The 17,925-nt window shown below is 47.1% G+C and overlaps 1 protein-coding gene across 4 annotated transcripts in view; it reads right to left on the reverse strand.

The window, feature by feature from the left end:
- The window catches only part of LOC138758581 (ectoderm-neural cortex protein 1-like), a 15,950-nt gene extending 3,541 nt beyond the window's left edge, over positions 1-12,409 (reverse strand). The window contains exons 1-2 of one of the 4 annotated variants that reach the window (XM_069927734.1): positions 12,131-12,409; positions 5,160-6,959 (exon numbers count right to left, since the gene is read on the reverse strand). In XM_069927734.1, coding sequence (XP_069783835.1) covers positions 5,189-6,958 — 1,770 coding nt within the window. In that variant the 5' untranslated portion in view covers position 6,959; positions 12,131-12,409 and the 3' untranslated portion in view covers positions 5,160-5,188. Of the gene's footprint in view, positions 1-5,159; positions 6,963-12,066 lie in introns of all 4 variants that reach the window. The other 3 variants (XM_069927733.1, XM_069927731.1, XM_069927735.1) reach the window with 3 other exon arrangements.
- Between the last annotated feature and the right edge of the window lie 5,516 nt (positions 12,410-17,925).

Consider the following 17,925-nt stretch of genomic DNA (forward strand, 5'->3'; position numbering starts at 1 on the left):
CTCTCCCTCTCCTCTCTCCCTCTCCTCTCTCCCTCTCCTCTCCTCTCCCCCTCTCCTCTCCTCTCTCCCTCTCCTCTCCTCTCTCCCTCTCCTCTCCTCTCTCCCTCTCCTCTCCTCTCTCCCTCTCCTCTCCTCTCTCCCTCTCCTCTCCTCTCTCCCTCTCCTCTCCTCTCTCCCTCTCCTCTCCTCTCTCCCTCTCCTCTCTGATTTGGCCATCAGTTAGTATAAGGAACAAAAGACCATCTTACATACTATGGTGCTCAACAAGGTCAAAATTGACTTTCAAATCGCACTGAGAACACTTTCCCTTCTACATCATCACCAAATATCCCTCAAATTCAAGTCCAAACCAAAACAGAAAGAACATTTTAAACTCTTACCACCCCTCTGAATGTAGAATGTTTCCCAAAAGCTGGTTCTAAATTTTAGGATTCTGCTCATTGAAGGTGGGAGAAAAAAAAAAGGGTGTGGGGGGTGGGGTGCATTTGAGAGTACAAGGGTCACCCTCCATTCCATTACTAATCTTTCCAACTTGGATCAAACCAGGAGAACCTTCTATTAAGGACCACCATGCTAACATTACCACTTCTTACATCAAGGCTTGGAAGACCTGGTTCTTGAAACACAATGCTACAGTCACCACTATCCAGCGGACTTCAGGGCAAATCTCCGCAATAATGACAAACCCAAGGGCTTGCTCACCCACTTCAACCCCAATACTCCCATCCCTTCAGATCTTCCCATAGGAGACCCTGCTCAGAGCCTCTGTTCATTTCATCTTCTTGTGTATTTTGGAAATTCAGCAGCGTACAGCTTTTGTCACAGATTATACAGAGAGTTTATACAGCAGAAACAGGCTCTTCTGCCATGTCTGTCCATCCCATGCTTGATCAAACCTTATGCCTCAGACCAAGGTTTAACAGGAAGGCTCTGTGGCCATTAAAACCTAACTGCTTGGTTGAGCCTATGAAGAGGCCCATTTAGAAAGATTACCAGCAATTCTCTACATAACTTGCATTTAAGAATTTAATGTCATGAACACGTCATAAAATTTGGTGTTTTGTGGCAATGCAAACACTTATATAAAACCACCTTGCAAAATAAATAAAAATAGTGTGAGAAAAAGTCAAAGTTAGGCAGGGTCTGTGGTTCATTGTTCATGAGCCTCTTAATACATCCCTCCCCTGCGTGGATCCTCACAGTATTTGAGCACTCTCGGCAGTTCATCTTGTAATTGGACATCTTTCCCTTGAGAGAGAAGAGTGTGCCTTCTCCACACTGAGACGTCCCAATAAACTCTCCTCAGGGTTCAGGCCAAATTTATTTCTAGGAGCTCAGCCTGATTGGTTTGCACAGCAGAACGCTCATGGAAAAACCCACCCACGTAATGGCAGTGAAGAATTTGCCAAGTATCCTGGCAAATACCTAAAACCGTTCAACTGACTGCACTGAGGGAGGATTATCTGGCTATTATCCTATAACTGAGCAGGGGAGCTCACTGTGACAGTAATCTTACTTTGAGATACTTGAAATATCCCATACTTGTGAGAGACAGGGGGCCAGTTACACAGGATGGACACACAATGAAACTCTAGTAAAAACACCCAGAAATGCCAGACTCACGGGATCCAAAGGTGGTAAAGATAATACTACTGATGTTTTGGGCCTGAGGTCTTCCTCCAATTTGCGGATAATCTCCCTCTGGCAGTGCACGAGACCATGGACAGACACGTCAGCAAGGGAATAGCATGGGAAATTGAAATGGGTGGCCACTGGGAGATCCACGCTATCGTGGTGGACAGAGCAGAGGTGCTCAACAAAACGATCTCCCAGTCGGTGCTCATAGAGGAGAAAACTAAACGTAACCTGATCAGAGAGGGAAACATGAAGCTAGCAGCCTTCACCTATAAAACTTATGTTTTGCCTTCACCCCGCCGCCCCCCACCAAATGCATTTGATCACCAGCATTTTCCAAACACAAGCAGAGCTGTTTTTTGGATTGGAGAGAGCAGTTTAAAAAAAAAATCAGCAAAAATGGCAAAGCTGGGGTCTACGCTGGATGAAAGATATTCTTCCCTGAAGAACGATGGTGAATCAGAGAGGTTTTTACAAAAAAAACAGTCATTGCCATTATGAGGTCAGCATATGGTTCCAAATTTAATTACTTAAAACGTCTCCAGCTGCTGGGGTTTGAGGTGGTCACTGGTTAATGTTCTTGGCCTCTGTGGAAAAGCTGAATAATAGGTGCCTAGCTGGACCAATAAACAAAGAGCTGGGCTGGAATTTGTACCCCACTTCTCTGCTAGAAGCATGGCACCCAACCCACCCCAGCTCCCAGAGAGTGGTGCCCTTTCCTGCAGGAGTGCCTGAATTTATTCCCCAACCCCAAATCCAGCATCACCCATTAAATGGTCTCGTTACAATTATGGCTGGACCGCTATCAGCTAGTGGTGTGGCCTTTGAGCCCAGGATCATCCCCATGAGGCAAGATCTCAGTTTTGGTGTCACTTGGTTTACAAAAGACAGAGTAAAACACAGAAGTCTGCAGACACTGTGGTTGAATTAAAATCCACAATGCTGGAGAAACTCAATAGGTCAAACAGTGTACTTTATGTAGCAAAAATAAAAATACATAACCAATGTTTTGGGCTTTCGCCCACATCAAGTTATGAGCCAAATGTAGATAGGCACCATAACCAACGTTTCAGACTTGAGCCTTTCATCAAGGTATGAGCAAAATGTAGGCAGGTGCCTGAACTTCAAGGGCTCAAGCCTGAAACTTTGTTTACTTATCTTTGACCTGCTGAGTTTCTCCAGCATTGTTTACACACAGGACAGAACTAGGAATGCAGCATCTTGCTCCTAGATTCCCTAAACAATGTGGGATGTTCACCCCTATAAAATCTAACCCTGCCACCAGACCTCGTGTCCTGAGGCTATTCATTCCCCAGGCGCGAGAGTCTGTCTGCCCAAGATATTTCCCATTTCCCCCAAAACCACAATTTTAATAATCTGGTCTCCTGAAGAGCAAAATGCCACAGGTGGTACAGAGGTTGGGGTTATCATCAGATTTCTACACATTGAAAAATGCATCTACCTCGCTTGTTAATTCTTTCCACATTCAAGACGGACCCCTCTTTCCCCAACCATTCCGCCCCCCCCCCCCACCTACCTCTCAGAGGGCAATTTTCTCCAGGACCCATTGATGAGAGGTTGGGATTTGGATCCTATGGATGGGAATGTACAAATGGTCTCCATGCCAACACAAATCTTGAGCCAGATTCTGTCTGTAGTTTTGTAACCACACAGTTCAGCAGGGAGATGGCCAGTCAACCCTAAAATCCCATGCAGTGAACAAACTCTCAAAGTATGGGCTCACACATACCACACAAATGGAAGAATGGAAGTGGGCAATGTTTCTCTTTAGATGTCCACCCAGCTTTGTTCAAGTCGCAGTTGCAGAGTTCCTTATCAGCGCCAGTGTCTCTGCAACATTCTAATCAAAGCCCAAATCTCTCCAGCAGAGACAGGCATTTGAGCCAGCAAGTCGACAGCCCTGGAACCAGTACTTATCAAACCTGGGAGTCATAAGGGGGCACCAGACCTAGGTCACAACCTGGAGCAGGGGGGATGTCCACACACCAAGCCCAGCAAATGAGCAATATACAAGTAGCACCATTTTACATTTTAACAATACAACAAGGTAAAGCCCATTCTGCCCAATGAAACCCATGCTGTCTAATTAGAACCAGTTAACTTACAAGCACCACACGTTTTGGAAGGTGGGAGGAAACCATTGCTCCTGGCAAAACCCCACGCGGGCCACGGGGAGAACACACAAACTCCTCAAGGACAGCGTCAGATTCTAACCCGGGCCCCTGACTAACTGCAAGGCCAACCATGCCGTCCATACCAAAAGCAACAGATGATCTTTTCACAGGATTCAACCCACCAAGCCTTTGTCAGGAGGCCGGCAACACCAGGTCACAACCCCTTTAAATAGAAGTGAACCCAATCAGCAAGGCATGGGGATCTGATAAAAAAAATGTCCAACCAGTGCACTTCTGGCCTCACTGAACACAGAGCTCCCTCAAATCAGCCAAGGTTTGTCCAAGAACTACCTACCACCTTACAGCCCTGAAGGTCACTGTTTGACCTGCTGAGTTTCTCCAGCATTGTGTTTTCACCTGGAGCAACCCCCCCCCCCTCCCAGGGGACAGGCTACACAGCCTAATCCCACTTCCCAGCATGTTCTTATCAGGCTCAGCTTTTTCAGCATTCACTTCACATACAACAATGGGCTCTTTTTTTAAAAATATATTTTAGACATGCAACATGATAACAGGCCATTTCAGCCCACAAGCTCTTACCACCCAATTTACACCCCATTAACCTACACCCTGGTATGTTTCGAATGGTGGGAGGAAACCGTATAAACTCCTTAAAGACAGCGCGGGATTCAAACCCAAGTCCCGAGCGCTGGTACTGTAAAGGTGTTGCCCCTTTTTTGGTGGGTTTCAGATCACGGATGTCCCTTTATTGCCCCAGACCAAAGTTCTCCATTGTACCTATCCAATATTCTCTCAATTGGCAAAATCAAGCTTGCATCAGCCACCTCCACAGGTAGCTCATTCCACACCATCTAATGTTCTCCTTATACATTTCACCCTCAACCCTCATCTCACCCAACCTCAGTGGAGAAAGCCTGTTTGTGTTTACCATATCTACACCCTGCATCATTTTTTTTTTATGCTTATCAAATTCCCCCCCCCTCACTCTTTGACACTCCAGGTAAAAAATGTCCTAACCTATATAACCTTTGTAACAGCGTCACACAGCGCCAGCGACCAGGGTTAGAATCCAGCACCGTCTGTAAGGTACGTTCTCCCCACATCTGCGTGGGTTTTCTCCAGTTTCCTCCCACCGTTCAAAACATACCAGGATTTTACAGGGCCTGTAACCGTGCTGTATATCCAAAATTAAATTTCAACTTTGCTCCAAGTCCTGGCAAAATCTTGTAAATTACCCCCATCCCCTTGTTCTAAAGAGGGGAGCCATTCAATGTGCTCCCGTGTGACACAGAGGCTGGCTTTGGGAAACATTACTCCAGTGGTTCAGCAGTGCACAGGACAAGGGTTACTGCCAAAGGGGTTGGTTACCTGAGGACGCTGGGTGCCTGTGGAGCATCTTAAACTGAGAGGTACTTCCACGTGCTGACAAAGGCAGTGGGAATGAGTGAATAGGGAATGGTGGTGACGTTGCTCCAAGAGTCGGTCGAAGCATCGTAACAGTCCAAGGTCTTGCACCGCTGGTCGCCAAAGTAGCCCCCAACGACGTACAGTCGGTTTCCAGAAGCCACCGAGTGGCAGCTCACCCTCCTGGCTGCCACGTCACCGAACTTGGTCCACTGGTAAGTATCAGTGTTGAAGCGGTAGGCAGAGTTGGCAGAGATCTCGGTGTCACCCCCAATGACGACAATGTGGTCACCCACCACTGCCGCGGAGGTGTAGCGCCAGGGCTGCGGGCACTTGGCAGGCACCGTCCAGCGGCTCTCACCGGGAGTGAAGCACTGGACACGGGGCAGCTTCTCCCGGCTGACGCTGGTGCCACCGAAGACGAAGAGTCTGAGCTTGGCGCCAACCACAGCAGCATTGCTGACGCCCTCGCGGAGGGGCGCCACCAGGCTCCACTTGTTGGCCTGCGGGTCGAACTGCTCCACCTGCTTGACGGAGACAGAGGGAGAGGCGGGAAGCGTGGTGCTGACAGCCGTGTGCCCGCCAACGGCATACAGGCACTGTTCGAGCTCTGCTGAGCCGTGGCCGTACCTCGCAAGCAGCATGGGCGCCGCTTTGCTCCACTCATCGTGGAGCGTGTCATACACCCACACGTCCCGGGACACTCCATTCTCCGAGCCCCGGCCCCCAGTGACGTAGACCCGGCAGCCAATGGCACACGCACTGCACTCCTTGCGTGGGCTGGGGACGTCGGCCCGAGGCGTCACTGCTTTGGTTTTCTGATCGATGGCATAGATCTTGTCACAGACAAAGGTCTGGCCGCCCAGCAGCAAGATGTCATGGTTGACCTTACGGGGACGGGCACACAGCAGGGTAACCACGCCATCATTCTGGAGGATCTTCAGCTTGCAGGAGATGGCCTCCTCCACCAGCCCCCGGCCCAGCTCATGGCCGCCCACCAACTCCTCAGTCAACACACTCTCGTACAGGTAGGACTCGGGCAGGAGGGCCAGGCGCACGCAGCGCAGCAGCTCGTGCAGGTGGACCTGTCTCCTCCGCAGGTCGTGCTTCACCCAGCCCAGCACTGCCTCGTACACCAGGCTCTCGTCCTCCACCTCCAGCTCCTCACTAAGGACCAGCTCCAGCAGTTTGTCCTTGGGCAGGCTGAGGAAGTCCTCCGTCCTGTAGAGCACGGCGAAGTAAGCCAGGCACGTCTGCCAGGAGAGCTCGAAGAGCTGCTCACACTGGTGGGCATCGGACAGGAGCATCATCCCCAGGCAGTTCATTGGGTGGAGGTTTTTCTCCAGGAACTCCGCTGAGGCGTCTCGGATGTCATGGAACTGCAGCATGTCGCTGACCTCAAGGAGCGACTCGGCATTCTCCTCATTGATGAGGATGCGGGAGGTGTAGGCGTAGTCCAGCAGCAGTTCCAGCACCTCAGGGTGCAGCGAGTCACGGAAGTTCACCTCGCTATCTCGGCTCTCCTTCATGCCGCCGGCGAACATGGCCTCAAAGTAGCGGCTGCAGGAGGCCAGCACCACGCGGTGGCAATGGAAGACCCGGTTCCCGGCCCGGAGGCTCACGTCTGTGAAGAGGTGCCGCTTGCGGAGAAGGTCGAGATGAGTGAGGAGGCTGTCAGCGTGGGTGGGCTTGTGGAACAGCTGGATGTTCATCGAGCCCGAGCTGGAGCGAGACTTACGGTTTTCGTGTACTGTCACCGACATCCTGCTGGGAGACAAAGTAGAGGGTGTCAGGACCATGGCCAGACCAGCAGAACCGCCCAGGCCAGCTGAGCAGCACCACCCAACAGAGCCCCTCCCTGCCACACCTCAACCCTTTCCCACTCTCGCCAGAGCCTCCTCTCCTGCCCAAGCAGAACCACCATCCCATCCGTCACAACTGGTGCATTCATCAGAAAGTTCCAGCCATCTAGGCACATTCTTGGAGAAAAGACAAACATCTCCATCTTTGTTAAGAAGACGTTAAACCCACACTCAGATATGCCCATGAAGCCATTGCTTACGATGACTTTTGTTTACTTTCAGAGCACGATCCCATGCCTCCAACAAGCAGAGCTCTTTGTAGCAGCAGCACTCAATCTTTTTTTCTGGCTAGCCCACCCACCCCCCCACCTCCCCCCAAGACTCTGCTCGAGGTTTATGGGCCCTCTTCCCTGTGAAGCAATCAAGTTTGGCTTCTCTCCTATCGACTACATGTGAAGTGAAGACTTAAGTGTGTGGTGGTCCCCACAAGGGACCTCACTGAGCATGGCTGCTTTGGAGTCTCATCTCCAAGTCAGGGTCCGACAGCTGGCCATGGAAGTGTGACAGGGCCCAACCCACTCTGGTTGATCATTACAGTAATGGAGACCTCAAAGCAGTTTGTATGTTCTCCCCAAGTCGAATGGGTTTCCTCTCAAAGACACACGGGGTTTGTAGGCTAATTGGTCTAGTGGGTGTCTTCAGACAGAGTGGGCTTGTGCGCCGGTTACGGTGCTGTATCTCATAAGTGTTTAAAAAGACCTGAAAATAGCCACAACCAATTGACTGGTTAGGACTAAAGGAAATTTGCACCACCAGGTTCAGGAACAGCTGCTATCCCTCCACCATCAGACTCCTCAATGACAAACTCAATCAAGGACTCATTTACAAACTCTTCCTCTTGCATTTTCTATTTTCTCTCTTTTTGTTTACTTTTTTTAAAAAAAAACGTGTGCGCGTTGAGTGCAGTTGTTTTTGCACAAAAATGAGTGGCAATTCTGTCTCCCCTGCAGAAAAAGGAATCTCAGGGGTTATGTGACGTCATGCACATACTCTGACAATAAATCAGACAAAGAAAGGTGGAAACTTTGTACCATTGCCTATGGACTGACTGATTGTCTCAGAAATGGGAGGAGGCCATCACATACCATAACATTATTGACAAGGCTACTGTCTTAACGCAGTTCAACCCAAAAATCAATTGTCCACCTGCAGGAGGAGTCTGAATTCCCAATATCCTCCAAGTTTGGCTTTAATTTAGGGTTCCTCCCCCACAAGTCTCATCCGACATTTCCTTCAATACGTCCATTCTCAAAGGTCTACACAGCCTGCCTTGACCATCTTCCACATGCCCATTGGCAGCTTTCCTTCTGCTGCCAACGCCCAAATACTCTGGAATTCCCTTTGCTCTCCACCTCTCTGTTCCACCCACTCTCCCATAAACTGGTATCAAATTTTGTCTGAAGCCCTTTTATTCTAGCACAATTGACAGCACTAAAAGGCTCAGCAAACTGTCATGACCAGTTCCTTGGTACCACACCAGGATGATTCAGCCAGGTTTGCTGATGCTATCTCCAGACTCATGCAGTACAACTTCAAAAGAAATGAACCTCCTCTGAACCGAGCCAAATGTTCAAGTTGAAAGGATTCAGCAAAACCTGGAGATCCACTCCAGTGTAGACAGCAACAGGAAGACAGTGTGGGTGGCGGGGGGAGGGGAAGGCTGCTCTTTGAAAAAAGAAACATGCACGGAATTCTTTTTAAAGTAGTAGAATCCTTTTATCCCAGGCCTTGTGGGGGCAGCAAAAGGCCTTTTGAAGATTTAAAAGATGCCTTTTCATGTGTGAGCATTGATGTAAATGGGAATGTCAGTAGGTCAGGGCCATTTCCTGGATTTGGTTAAAATTATATATAATTACACAAGGAAGAAGGAATCTGCCTTTCTCTGGGGCAAAACCGCTAATGCAGGAGGAAGAATTTTTCCTCAGCGTGCAGCTGAGACAAACAGCAGGATCCCTGAAGTGGAGATGTGGTGGTCACTCATCACCTGCATCCAATACTGGATTACACGGACACATTCAACACACATCATGCCTTAAACTGGGCCAATCTTTCAAGGCAGGTCACAGTTGCTTTATGTGATAGTACGGGCTTGGTCGCAGATGCGGGTACGAGGAGAGTTGAGCAGTTGACCATCCTGCCATTACTTTGGGTTGTCAGGAGGGAAAGAGAGGTGAAATGGAGTTAGAGGTTTAATATCGAAATTGCAGTTACATAGATTTCGAGTCATGATCCAATTAGGTTGGAGTTCACTGCGACATACTACAGCAGTGGGTCTGATAACACAAATGTAGATGGATTTCGGATTTATTGTCAGAGTATATACACAAAACCACATACAACCCAGCGATTCTTTTCCCCCCCACTGTGGGAAAGGCAGAATTACCACTTACTGGTAGTAAAAAAAATGCACAATGCACACATGTAAACAGATAAAGAATGGTAAACAAGTAACAAAATGTAAACAAACTGACTGTACAATATGGAGAGATTTTTTTTTAAATCAATAAAGTGCAAAAGTGAGGGTCCTTAAAGGAATGAGTCCCTGACTGAGTTTATTGTTGAGGAGTCTGATGGTGGAGGGGGAGCAGCTGTCCTTGAATCTGGTGGTGTGAGTCCTATGGCACCTCGACCTCTTTCCTGATGGTAGCTCCAAATGTGTGCTGGGTGGTGAGGACTTTTGTCGATCGCTGCTGCTTTCCAACGGCAGCGTTCCCTGGAGATGTTCTCAACAGTGGGGAGGCTTTTGTCTGTCATGTCCTGGGCTGCGTCCACCACCTTTTGGAGGGCTTTATGCTCAGGGGTATTTGTGTCCCCATCCCAGACCGTGATCCACCAAACATCTGTAGAAATTTGTCAGATTTCTGATGTCGCTCTTGAGGAAAGAGAGTTGCTGATGTGTCTCTACTTCCTCATGAGTAGATGGAATATTATGTTTGTGATATTGATTCAAATTTTTAAAAATTTAGAGTTGCAATACGGTATCAGGCCCATACAAACCCCATACATTTTTGGAGGGCAAGAGGAAACCAGAGCACCTAGAGGAAACCCATGGGGAGGACATCCAAACTCATTACAGACAGCACCGGATTCGCACCTGGGCCACTGGTGCTGTACTAACTCCAAAGAGGAACATTTATCTGTAACCATGTCAGTTGCCTGGAGACCCAGAACATCGTAGAGTTGGCAGAACAGTTAACTCTGACAACAAAACATACAATTGAATTCAATATAAAAACATTGCCTGGATCTTGAAGGGACTTCGAAGGACAGGGGGCAATTTGCACCCACACCCCATTCCCTCTCCAAGCCCACCTTGCCTGAGAAGTGAAAAATGGGGCCATGAGATCAGGAACATAATCGAAAATGAAACAATATGCCACCCTGAATCCTGGTCATTCCCAGATGTGTTTGGCCAAGGCTGGCCAAGTTGTTCAGACAGTGGGTGCACTGTGAACAAATAGACATCCATACCACAATGTGGGAACTTCCATATATTGTGAAATCAAACCCCCCACCCACTGAACAAAGAAAAGGCAGGATGACTCAGCAGACAACATTCATGGAGAGAAATGGATAGTCAACTGAGGTAGTTACAAAATTACAAGAAACCCTGGTCAACAGATTCACATTCACTCTTCACAAGTCGTTAGCTCACATGGAAGCAGAGGTCGGTCACAACACAACCGGATGCAAGACTGGGCTACAGTTTATCTCCAAAACCAGCCAAAGGCAGTTCAGTCAGACAACAGGGCAAAATATAAGCATGCAAGAACAAAGCTACAGGGCAAGACAGAAATAATAAACTGCAAAGCTCTCTCATGTTTAGCTCACCATTTTAATTTGTGGCCGAGCTACCGTTTGCCATCCAATCCAGAGACACCAGGCAAGTTCAGTTAAAGACTTTTACAACACACTCCTCTCACTGGAGGAGATATTAAATGTTAACCCTGGATCTTTTACATTGAAGAGCAGAGGCACTCTCCAGGGGTCCCTCACTTAAAATTACTGCTTTTGTGAGAGGTTGCATGTACAAATTGGCAGCCGCATTTGTTACAGTACATCAATGACTACACACTAACCTATTTCATGGGAAGATGACTCTCCCCATAAAGGAATCTTGTCAGCTTCAGTAACGAGAGATTCAAACCAGGCCCTGCCCAGGTACACAGGAAGAGTTCCACACTTCAACCGCATTGTACGAGAAGTGGCATGATCACTTCAGGCCCGAACAGTCTGGATCTGATCTTATTCCCCTACACCTACCCCTTTTGATCGGGACTCCACCAGAAATTTTTTTTTCCAATTTCTCAAATCACTTTTAAAAGATCTCAAATGTCAAATTTCTCTTGCATTCCTTTTTAGTGTATCTTTTAAAAAAAAACTCTCAAGGGGTTACCTGCCCATTGCAAGCAACTAGGACTTGTAACTTAAGCATTTGATTCCCACAGTTTAAACCCCAAACAAAAAGCCACATTTCTGCCAGGATTTTCCCCCCTCCTGGGCAAGATTCATGCAACGTTTAATGCAGCTAATAGGAAAGCCTAGGAACTCTTGGAATAGTATAATCACGAGAACAGAAGGTGTGCGTCGGCTATTCGGCCCCTCGCTTTTGATCTATAAGATGACGACTGACAATGTACTGCAGCATCACGATAAGATCCAAACATCCCTTTGGAATACAGTGAGGAGGGGATAGAAGTTCGCAAGGGTTCACCATCCTAATTCGCTGTGCACTGTGCAAATTAAACAAGAGCCAAACCAAAGAAGGTGGGGGGGAAGCTTCAGGATTGGAGAACGCTTCTAAACTTCGCTCGAAAAGACTTAACGAGCGTGCAACATAATTTTCTTCAGTGCACTTGGGTCGTTTGCAGTTTGGACCCTGCCTCGACTTGTTACATTTGAAAGCCACATTAAAATTGCAGATTAAACATTACTCCTTTCCAAGCAAGGCTGTTGACTGCCAGAACTTACTAGTGTCTCCCCAACCCCTCCAACCCCTGGACACGTACCTTTGTGGCCGGAGAGGAGGGGGGAATTGAGTCGAGCTTCCAGATCTGCGCTTGCAGAACTTACGGAAACGGCAGAGTCCCTGTGCAAACTCCCCTCGGCTGCAGCAACCTCCGCGCTCGCTAAATCATTCTTCGACTGAGCATTCCCGACTCTCGGCACATTTATGGAGTCCTGCTCTCTCCACTCCCACCCCACCGGCGCCTCCCACAGTGAGGGAAGGGGTGCGACTCCGGGACGACGCTCGCAAAGAGCCCGCAGTGAAACTGACCCGATCAGTTCCCCGACTTCTTCCAGCCCTGTCCTCTGAAAGGTTCCGTGCGATCACATTCATACACACGCTGTAGCTTTTTTCTTGATTGACACTCGTTCCAGCAAATGAGGAAGGCAGGGTGGGAGCATCGACAGGATTATTGTCCAATCAGCGAGGAGAGAGGGAAGATTTTCCTCCTTCAGTCTGCCGTCACTTTTGAGCGAGTCTCTGTTTATTCGGAAGAATTGCCTCAGAATTACATTCAACTCCTGAACAAATTCTTCCTCAATCCCTCTCTTTTGTTGTTTTTAAGCTCCCATAGAGGATAGTTCTTCCTAATTGGAGCGGGGAAACCTGATTCGGTGGCGGTAGTTTTCTAGAGCAGCACCTGGTCATTCTGCCCGTCGCGTACTATCATCGCAGCTGGGCTTCCCAGCGGAACCTGTTTCTTTCAGCAAAATCCCTCTTCATAGCAGCTACCTGCAAGATCGTGAAAGCTTGGATCTGTGTCTAAAGCTAAAGGGCGTGTAGAAGTGATTTTTATTTCACCTACACCGTGGTTGGAATCTGGAACAGAGTGAGTGACAAGTTCAAAGTTCAGAGTACAGACATACATCACATACAACCCTGAGATTTTTTTCCCCTGCAGATGCAGAGACTCTCGCAACAGTGGGACGTGCACTTGATTGCCAAGGCATTGAAAGCTATAGACAAAGGTGCTGCTAAATGGGATTAGTATAGATGCTCTATGACTTCAGGACTAATGTGAAAACAGTAGGGGGCCATTGAGCCCCTCGAGTCCTTTGTTTATCGAAAATGGACGATTTCCTCATTTGTGGAAGGAGTTCCAAATTTCTCTTGCATTCCTTTTTAGTGTGTCTGAGTTTCTTTCTGAAAATCAGGCTCTAATATTTCCTCTCTGTCCTCTGGCCAAACTCCCTAACCAGAGAAGATTCTCTGGTTATCTCTATCTGTGTTATCTCTCACTCTCTCTCTCTCTCTCTCTCTCCCTGGATTTTTAAAAAATCTCTTCCTAAATATGCTTGGTTTCTAAAAGTGACTTTCTCATTAGGGGCAAAAAAATGACTGGCTGCATCTTAATTACTCCCTTGTCTGAAAGCGGACTCAATTCGTCCTGAAACCTTATGGTTACAAACACTCCATTTAGTTTTCCTGATTTACTTTGTCCAAACCTGCACGATTTTGAAGATTTCGAACAGTTCCATGTACCCCTGCAAACTGGAGGTTTGGTATAACACCAGAATCCCTGGTGCAAAGTGTGCTGACCAGCTACATCACATTCTGGTATGGGGACACCACTACCCCTACTCCCCAAAAAGGTAGTGGACACAGCCCAGGACATCACAGGCAAAACCCTCCCCACCATTGAGAACATCTATGGGGAACGCTGCCAACGGAGAGCAGCAGCAATCATCAAGGATCCACACCATTCAGCACACCCTCTGTTCTCACTGTTCCCATCAGGAAAGAGGTGTCGGTGCCACGAGACTCACACCACCAGGTTCAGGAACAGCTGCTCCCCCTCCACCATCAGACTCCACAATGACAAACTCAATCAGGGACTTATTTAAGGTCTCTAATTTTTACACTTTATTTATTATTGATTTTCTGCATTGCACAGTCAGTTAGTGTGCATTTTTTCTTTGTTTACATTTTTCTCGTATAAATATCTTTTCTTGAGTACAGTTTTTTTGCACTACTGATCAGTAGAAATTCTGCCTGACCCGCAGGAAAAAAAATCTCAGGGTTACAGGTAATGAATGTCATGTATGTATGACCTCTGACAAATGTGGATGGATAATTTGACAGCAGAACGGGACGCTTCTGATGGGCAAAGAGAAAACAATGACATTGCAGAATTCAGCACCGAGTCAGGAAAGCTGCAATGTGTCTCCAAGGCAGATGAACGGCAGTTCCTCACATTGGCCCACAGACAGATAGGTCAGCGGGAGAGAGGGATGGTAAATTGATGTGACAAATAACTAGGAGCTCGGGGCCAACCCCGTGGAGTGAGTTACACGCTCTGAGGAGCGTCATCCAATCTAGTCGATCTCTAAAATGATGAAAACAAACACATTCTGAACATCTGCTCCATCAGCAAGGCTAGTTTAGGTTACTGGACGGTGGGAAGGAGAGAGGTTGAAAGGACTGGTGTAACGCCCCCTTTTGCTGCCCAGGAAGTGCGGTGAGAAGGGGAGGCAGGGAATGGGCAGTGGAAACAGAAAAGAGGCCCAGGCAGACAAAAGGAAACAGGCCCGTCAGAATGCTGCAAGGGTGGATGTATCTAATAGTGAGATTTAGACGAAGACATACAACACAGTAATAGGGCCTCTCGGCTCATCTGCCCATGCCACCCAATTACATCCAATTGACCTACAGCCCCTGTACATTTTGGAGCACCCAAAGGAAACCCACACAGACACAGGGAGAATGTATAAACTCCTTCCAAACAGTGGAGGATTTGAAATGGGGTCACTGTGGCGCTAACTGTGCCGGTTGAAGATGAGGGTTTTAACAAATGGCCCATTCCATAAGACATAGGAGCAGAAATAAGGCTATTCAGCCCATTGACTCTGCCCCTTCATTCAATCACATTCCAATAGAAGCAGAATTAGGTTGTTTGGCACCTTATGCCTGATCCACCATACAATGAGATTGAGGCTGATCTTTCACCTCAGCTCCACTTTCCTCCATATCCCATGGCTCCTTTAAAAACCAAATATCTCTGTCTCGTGCCTTGAAGATACTCAGAGACCGAACTGCCACAACCTCATGGAAAAATTCACCTGGCTGAAGAAATTTCTTGTCATAATTTGATACAACATAAAATTGAATTTCTCCTCAGATGGAAAACCAGGAACTAGTCCGTGCTATTCATGGTATTCCATTAAAAGTTATCACCCAGACGTACTGAGTGAATATGGGCCCCTTGAAAGTGCTGGACTAAAGGAGTTTGAGGAGATTCGGGAAAAAGGTACAGACCTGAAGACGATCCCTCAATGTCACAGGGGCAGCTTCTTCACCACTCCCATCAGATTCTTGAATGAACAATGAACCACAGCCTTACTTTGTCTTTTTTATTTTGTCTTGCACTTTATTTATTTTGTAAGGTGGTTCATATAAAGTTTGGACTGTGATTCTGCCACAAAACAATGAATTCTGCGATGCATTGATGAGAATAAATGTTGATTCTGATGCCGGAGCAGTGCACTTTCACAGAGCTGGTAATCTGTTTGGGACAGCCAGCAGGAAAACACACCAGGCAGAACATGCAGCTTTTCCACACAATGCCCATACTGAGACAGGCTGTGCGTTTCAAAATTAAGGGAACAATTGTGTGCTTCTTTCACCCCTATGCAGGCAGACTGTTGATGGTCTCGGCACAAATCTCTCATTGTGTTCACCCTCCCACGCGTAGAATGCTTTTTATTGCTCGCTGTACCCAGTCCTTCGCAAGGAGAACATTGGAACATGAGCCAGCCATTCAGCCTCTCGACGCCTGCCTCATCATTCAGTTAAATCAAGGCCAGTCATTACCTCAGCCTCCTCTACTCACCTTCAATTTACAAGACTGGTCAATAGCCTCAGTCACCTTCTCCCTCTTTAGATGGAATTTAAGTTAATACAAAGCCTTCTGAAGGAGAGAGTTCCAGCTTTCCACTTCTTAACAGTCAGTCTCTAATCTTAAGATGGATTGTCTGATCCGTATCTCCCCCCACTAGGTGAAACAGTTTCTCTATATCCAAATGATACCTTCTCAGGAAGATGAGATCGCCCTCTCTATTCTTTCTTTTACTTTACTTGAATGTGTTAAACCTGTCCTTGTCGTTTAACTGAGGGTGGCCTGCTTGTGAAACTAATTTTTCCCCTAAGACCAGAGTGAATGCAATGTGCACAAATGTCCAACATTTTTAATGGATGTGTTCATGGGATGTGGACGTGCTTGGCTGTTATGCATTGCCCATCCTAAGCAGATGGTAGTTCTGAGAAACCACAAATCAAAGTTCAAAATTCAGATTTGTTTGTCAGAATACATGCATGACATTACCTGTAACCCTAAGATTCTTTCTCCTGCGGGTCAGGCAGAATTTCTACTAATCGGTAGTGCAAAAACTACTCAAGAAAAGATATTTATACAAAAGAGAGAAATGTAAATAAAGAAAAAAATTACAGAAAATAAATAGTCGGCACACTTTCCCACCACACATCTATAAAAGTTTGCCAGGGTTTCCAATGTCATACCGAACCTCCACAAACTCCTGAGGTACCAGAGGCTTTCTTCATAATGCCATTTGTGTGTTAAGTTCAGGAAATGCCCGCTGAGATGGTGATTCCCAAGAACTTGCTCCCACTCTGCACCCCTGATCCCCCAATGATCACTGGATTGTATAGCACTGGGTTTCCCCCTCATGAAGCTGCTTTGATGCTGGTGATCATTAGAGAAGGACGGGAGATTTCCTTCTCGAGGGACAATGGCAAAGCAGCTGGGTTTTCAGAACCATTCAATGATTTAGTAATTCAAGATTTTATTTTTTTATTTCCCAGCTTCTGTGGTGAGATGTGAACTCATACCTCTGCTTAACGGTCCAGGCCTATGGTGGCCAGTCCATTATCTTAACCTCCACATCATCTTACCAGTAATTGAAGCATCACATCCTTGTTTCTCACCCTTTGTGGTAAAGCCTGATGTTCAACTTGGCTTTTTATAATGTTTAGTAAGGGGGATTTGGGTCATGATCTGTGGAGCTGAGAAATGGATCAGTCGAGGTCAAATTGAATCCAGGCTGAATGGCCAGGCAACAGCGATCCTGTTTGGACATGGACTGGACACACGCTGATCTTTATTAAAACACACGTAAAGGGATTGCAACAGGGATAACACACACTAATACTCTCAATCACACAGCACAATCACATCGGACTTAACTCGACCAATACTAGCAACTGCTTACACTCATACAAGCACAGTACAACCCAGTCACATCGGATATATTGATTACCGATACCAGCAACAGTTTATATAGACTTATGACAACCAAAGATTACAATACGCTACCTGTTGTTCCTTGTCTAACGTGAACATGGCTCCGATGCTATCTATAATGCTAATGTACAACAGCCCCGATTACTATGTAGTGCACACCTTACCAACGACTCCTCCACAGTTCGCGACCTGGAGTGGACCAGGGTTCGTCTCAGGACTGAAGAGCAAAAGAGAAAGAGCTACTCCATGTGGTGGAGTTTATAGAACAGTAAGCTAGAGGATCCATCCCAGGTATTGACCAGATGCCTGACAGGACCAATAATCAGGTATGCACCAATGGGTGGGTAGAGACCAAATTTGATTGGCAGGTGATGTACCTCCAGACAAGTTACTCATCACATGACAGATGAGACTGTCCACACTAGTGTTACCTAAAGGAGGAATGGTGAGATTGGGGTTAGAATGCAGTTGAGGAGAGAGAAAGGCAGAGGAGTTTCATTTTGAGTCTAATGTTGAGCTAGCTGGAGTTGGCCAGGAGGAGTCGAGCTTTTATGGCTGGGAGAGAACACAGACTACTCACCTCGCTCCCTGGATTTAGTTTAT

Source organism: Narcine bancroftii, chromosome 3 (genome assembly GCF_036971445.1).
Source record: "Narcine bancroftii isolate sNarBan1 chromosome 3, sNarBan1.hap1, whole genome shotgun sequence".
In the NCBI taxonomy this organism is placed as follows: domain Eukaryota; kingdom Metazoa; phylum Chordata; class Chondrichthyes; order Torpediniformes; family Narcinidae; genus Narcine; species Narcine bancroftii.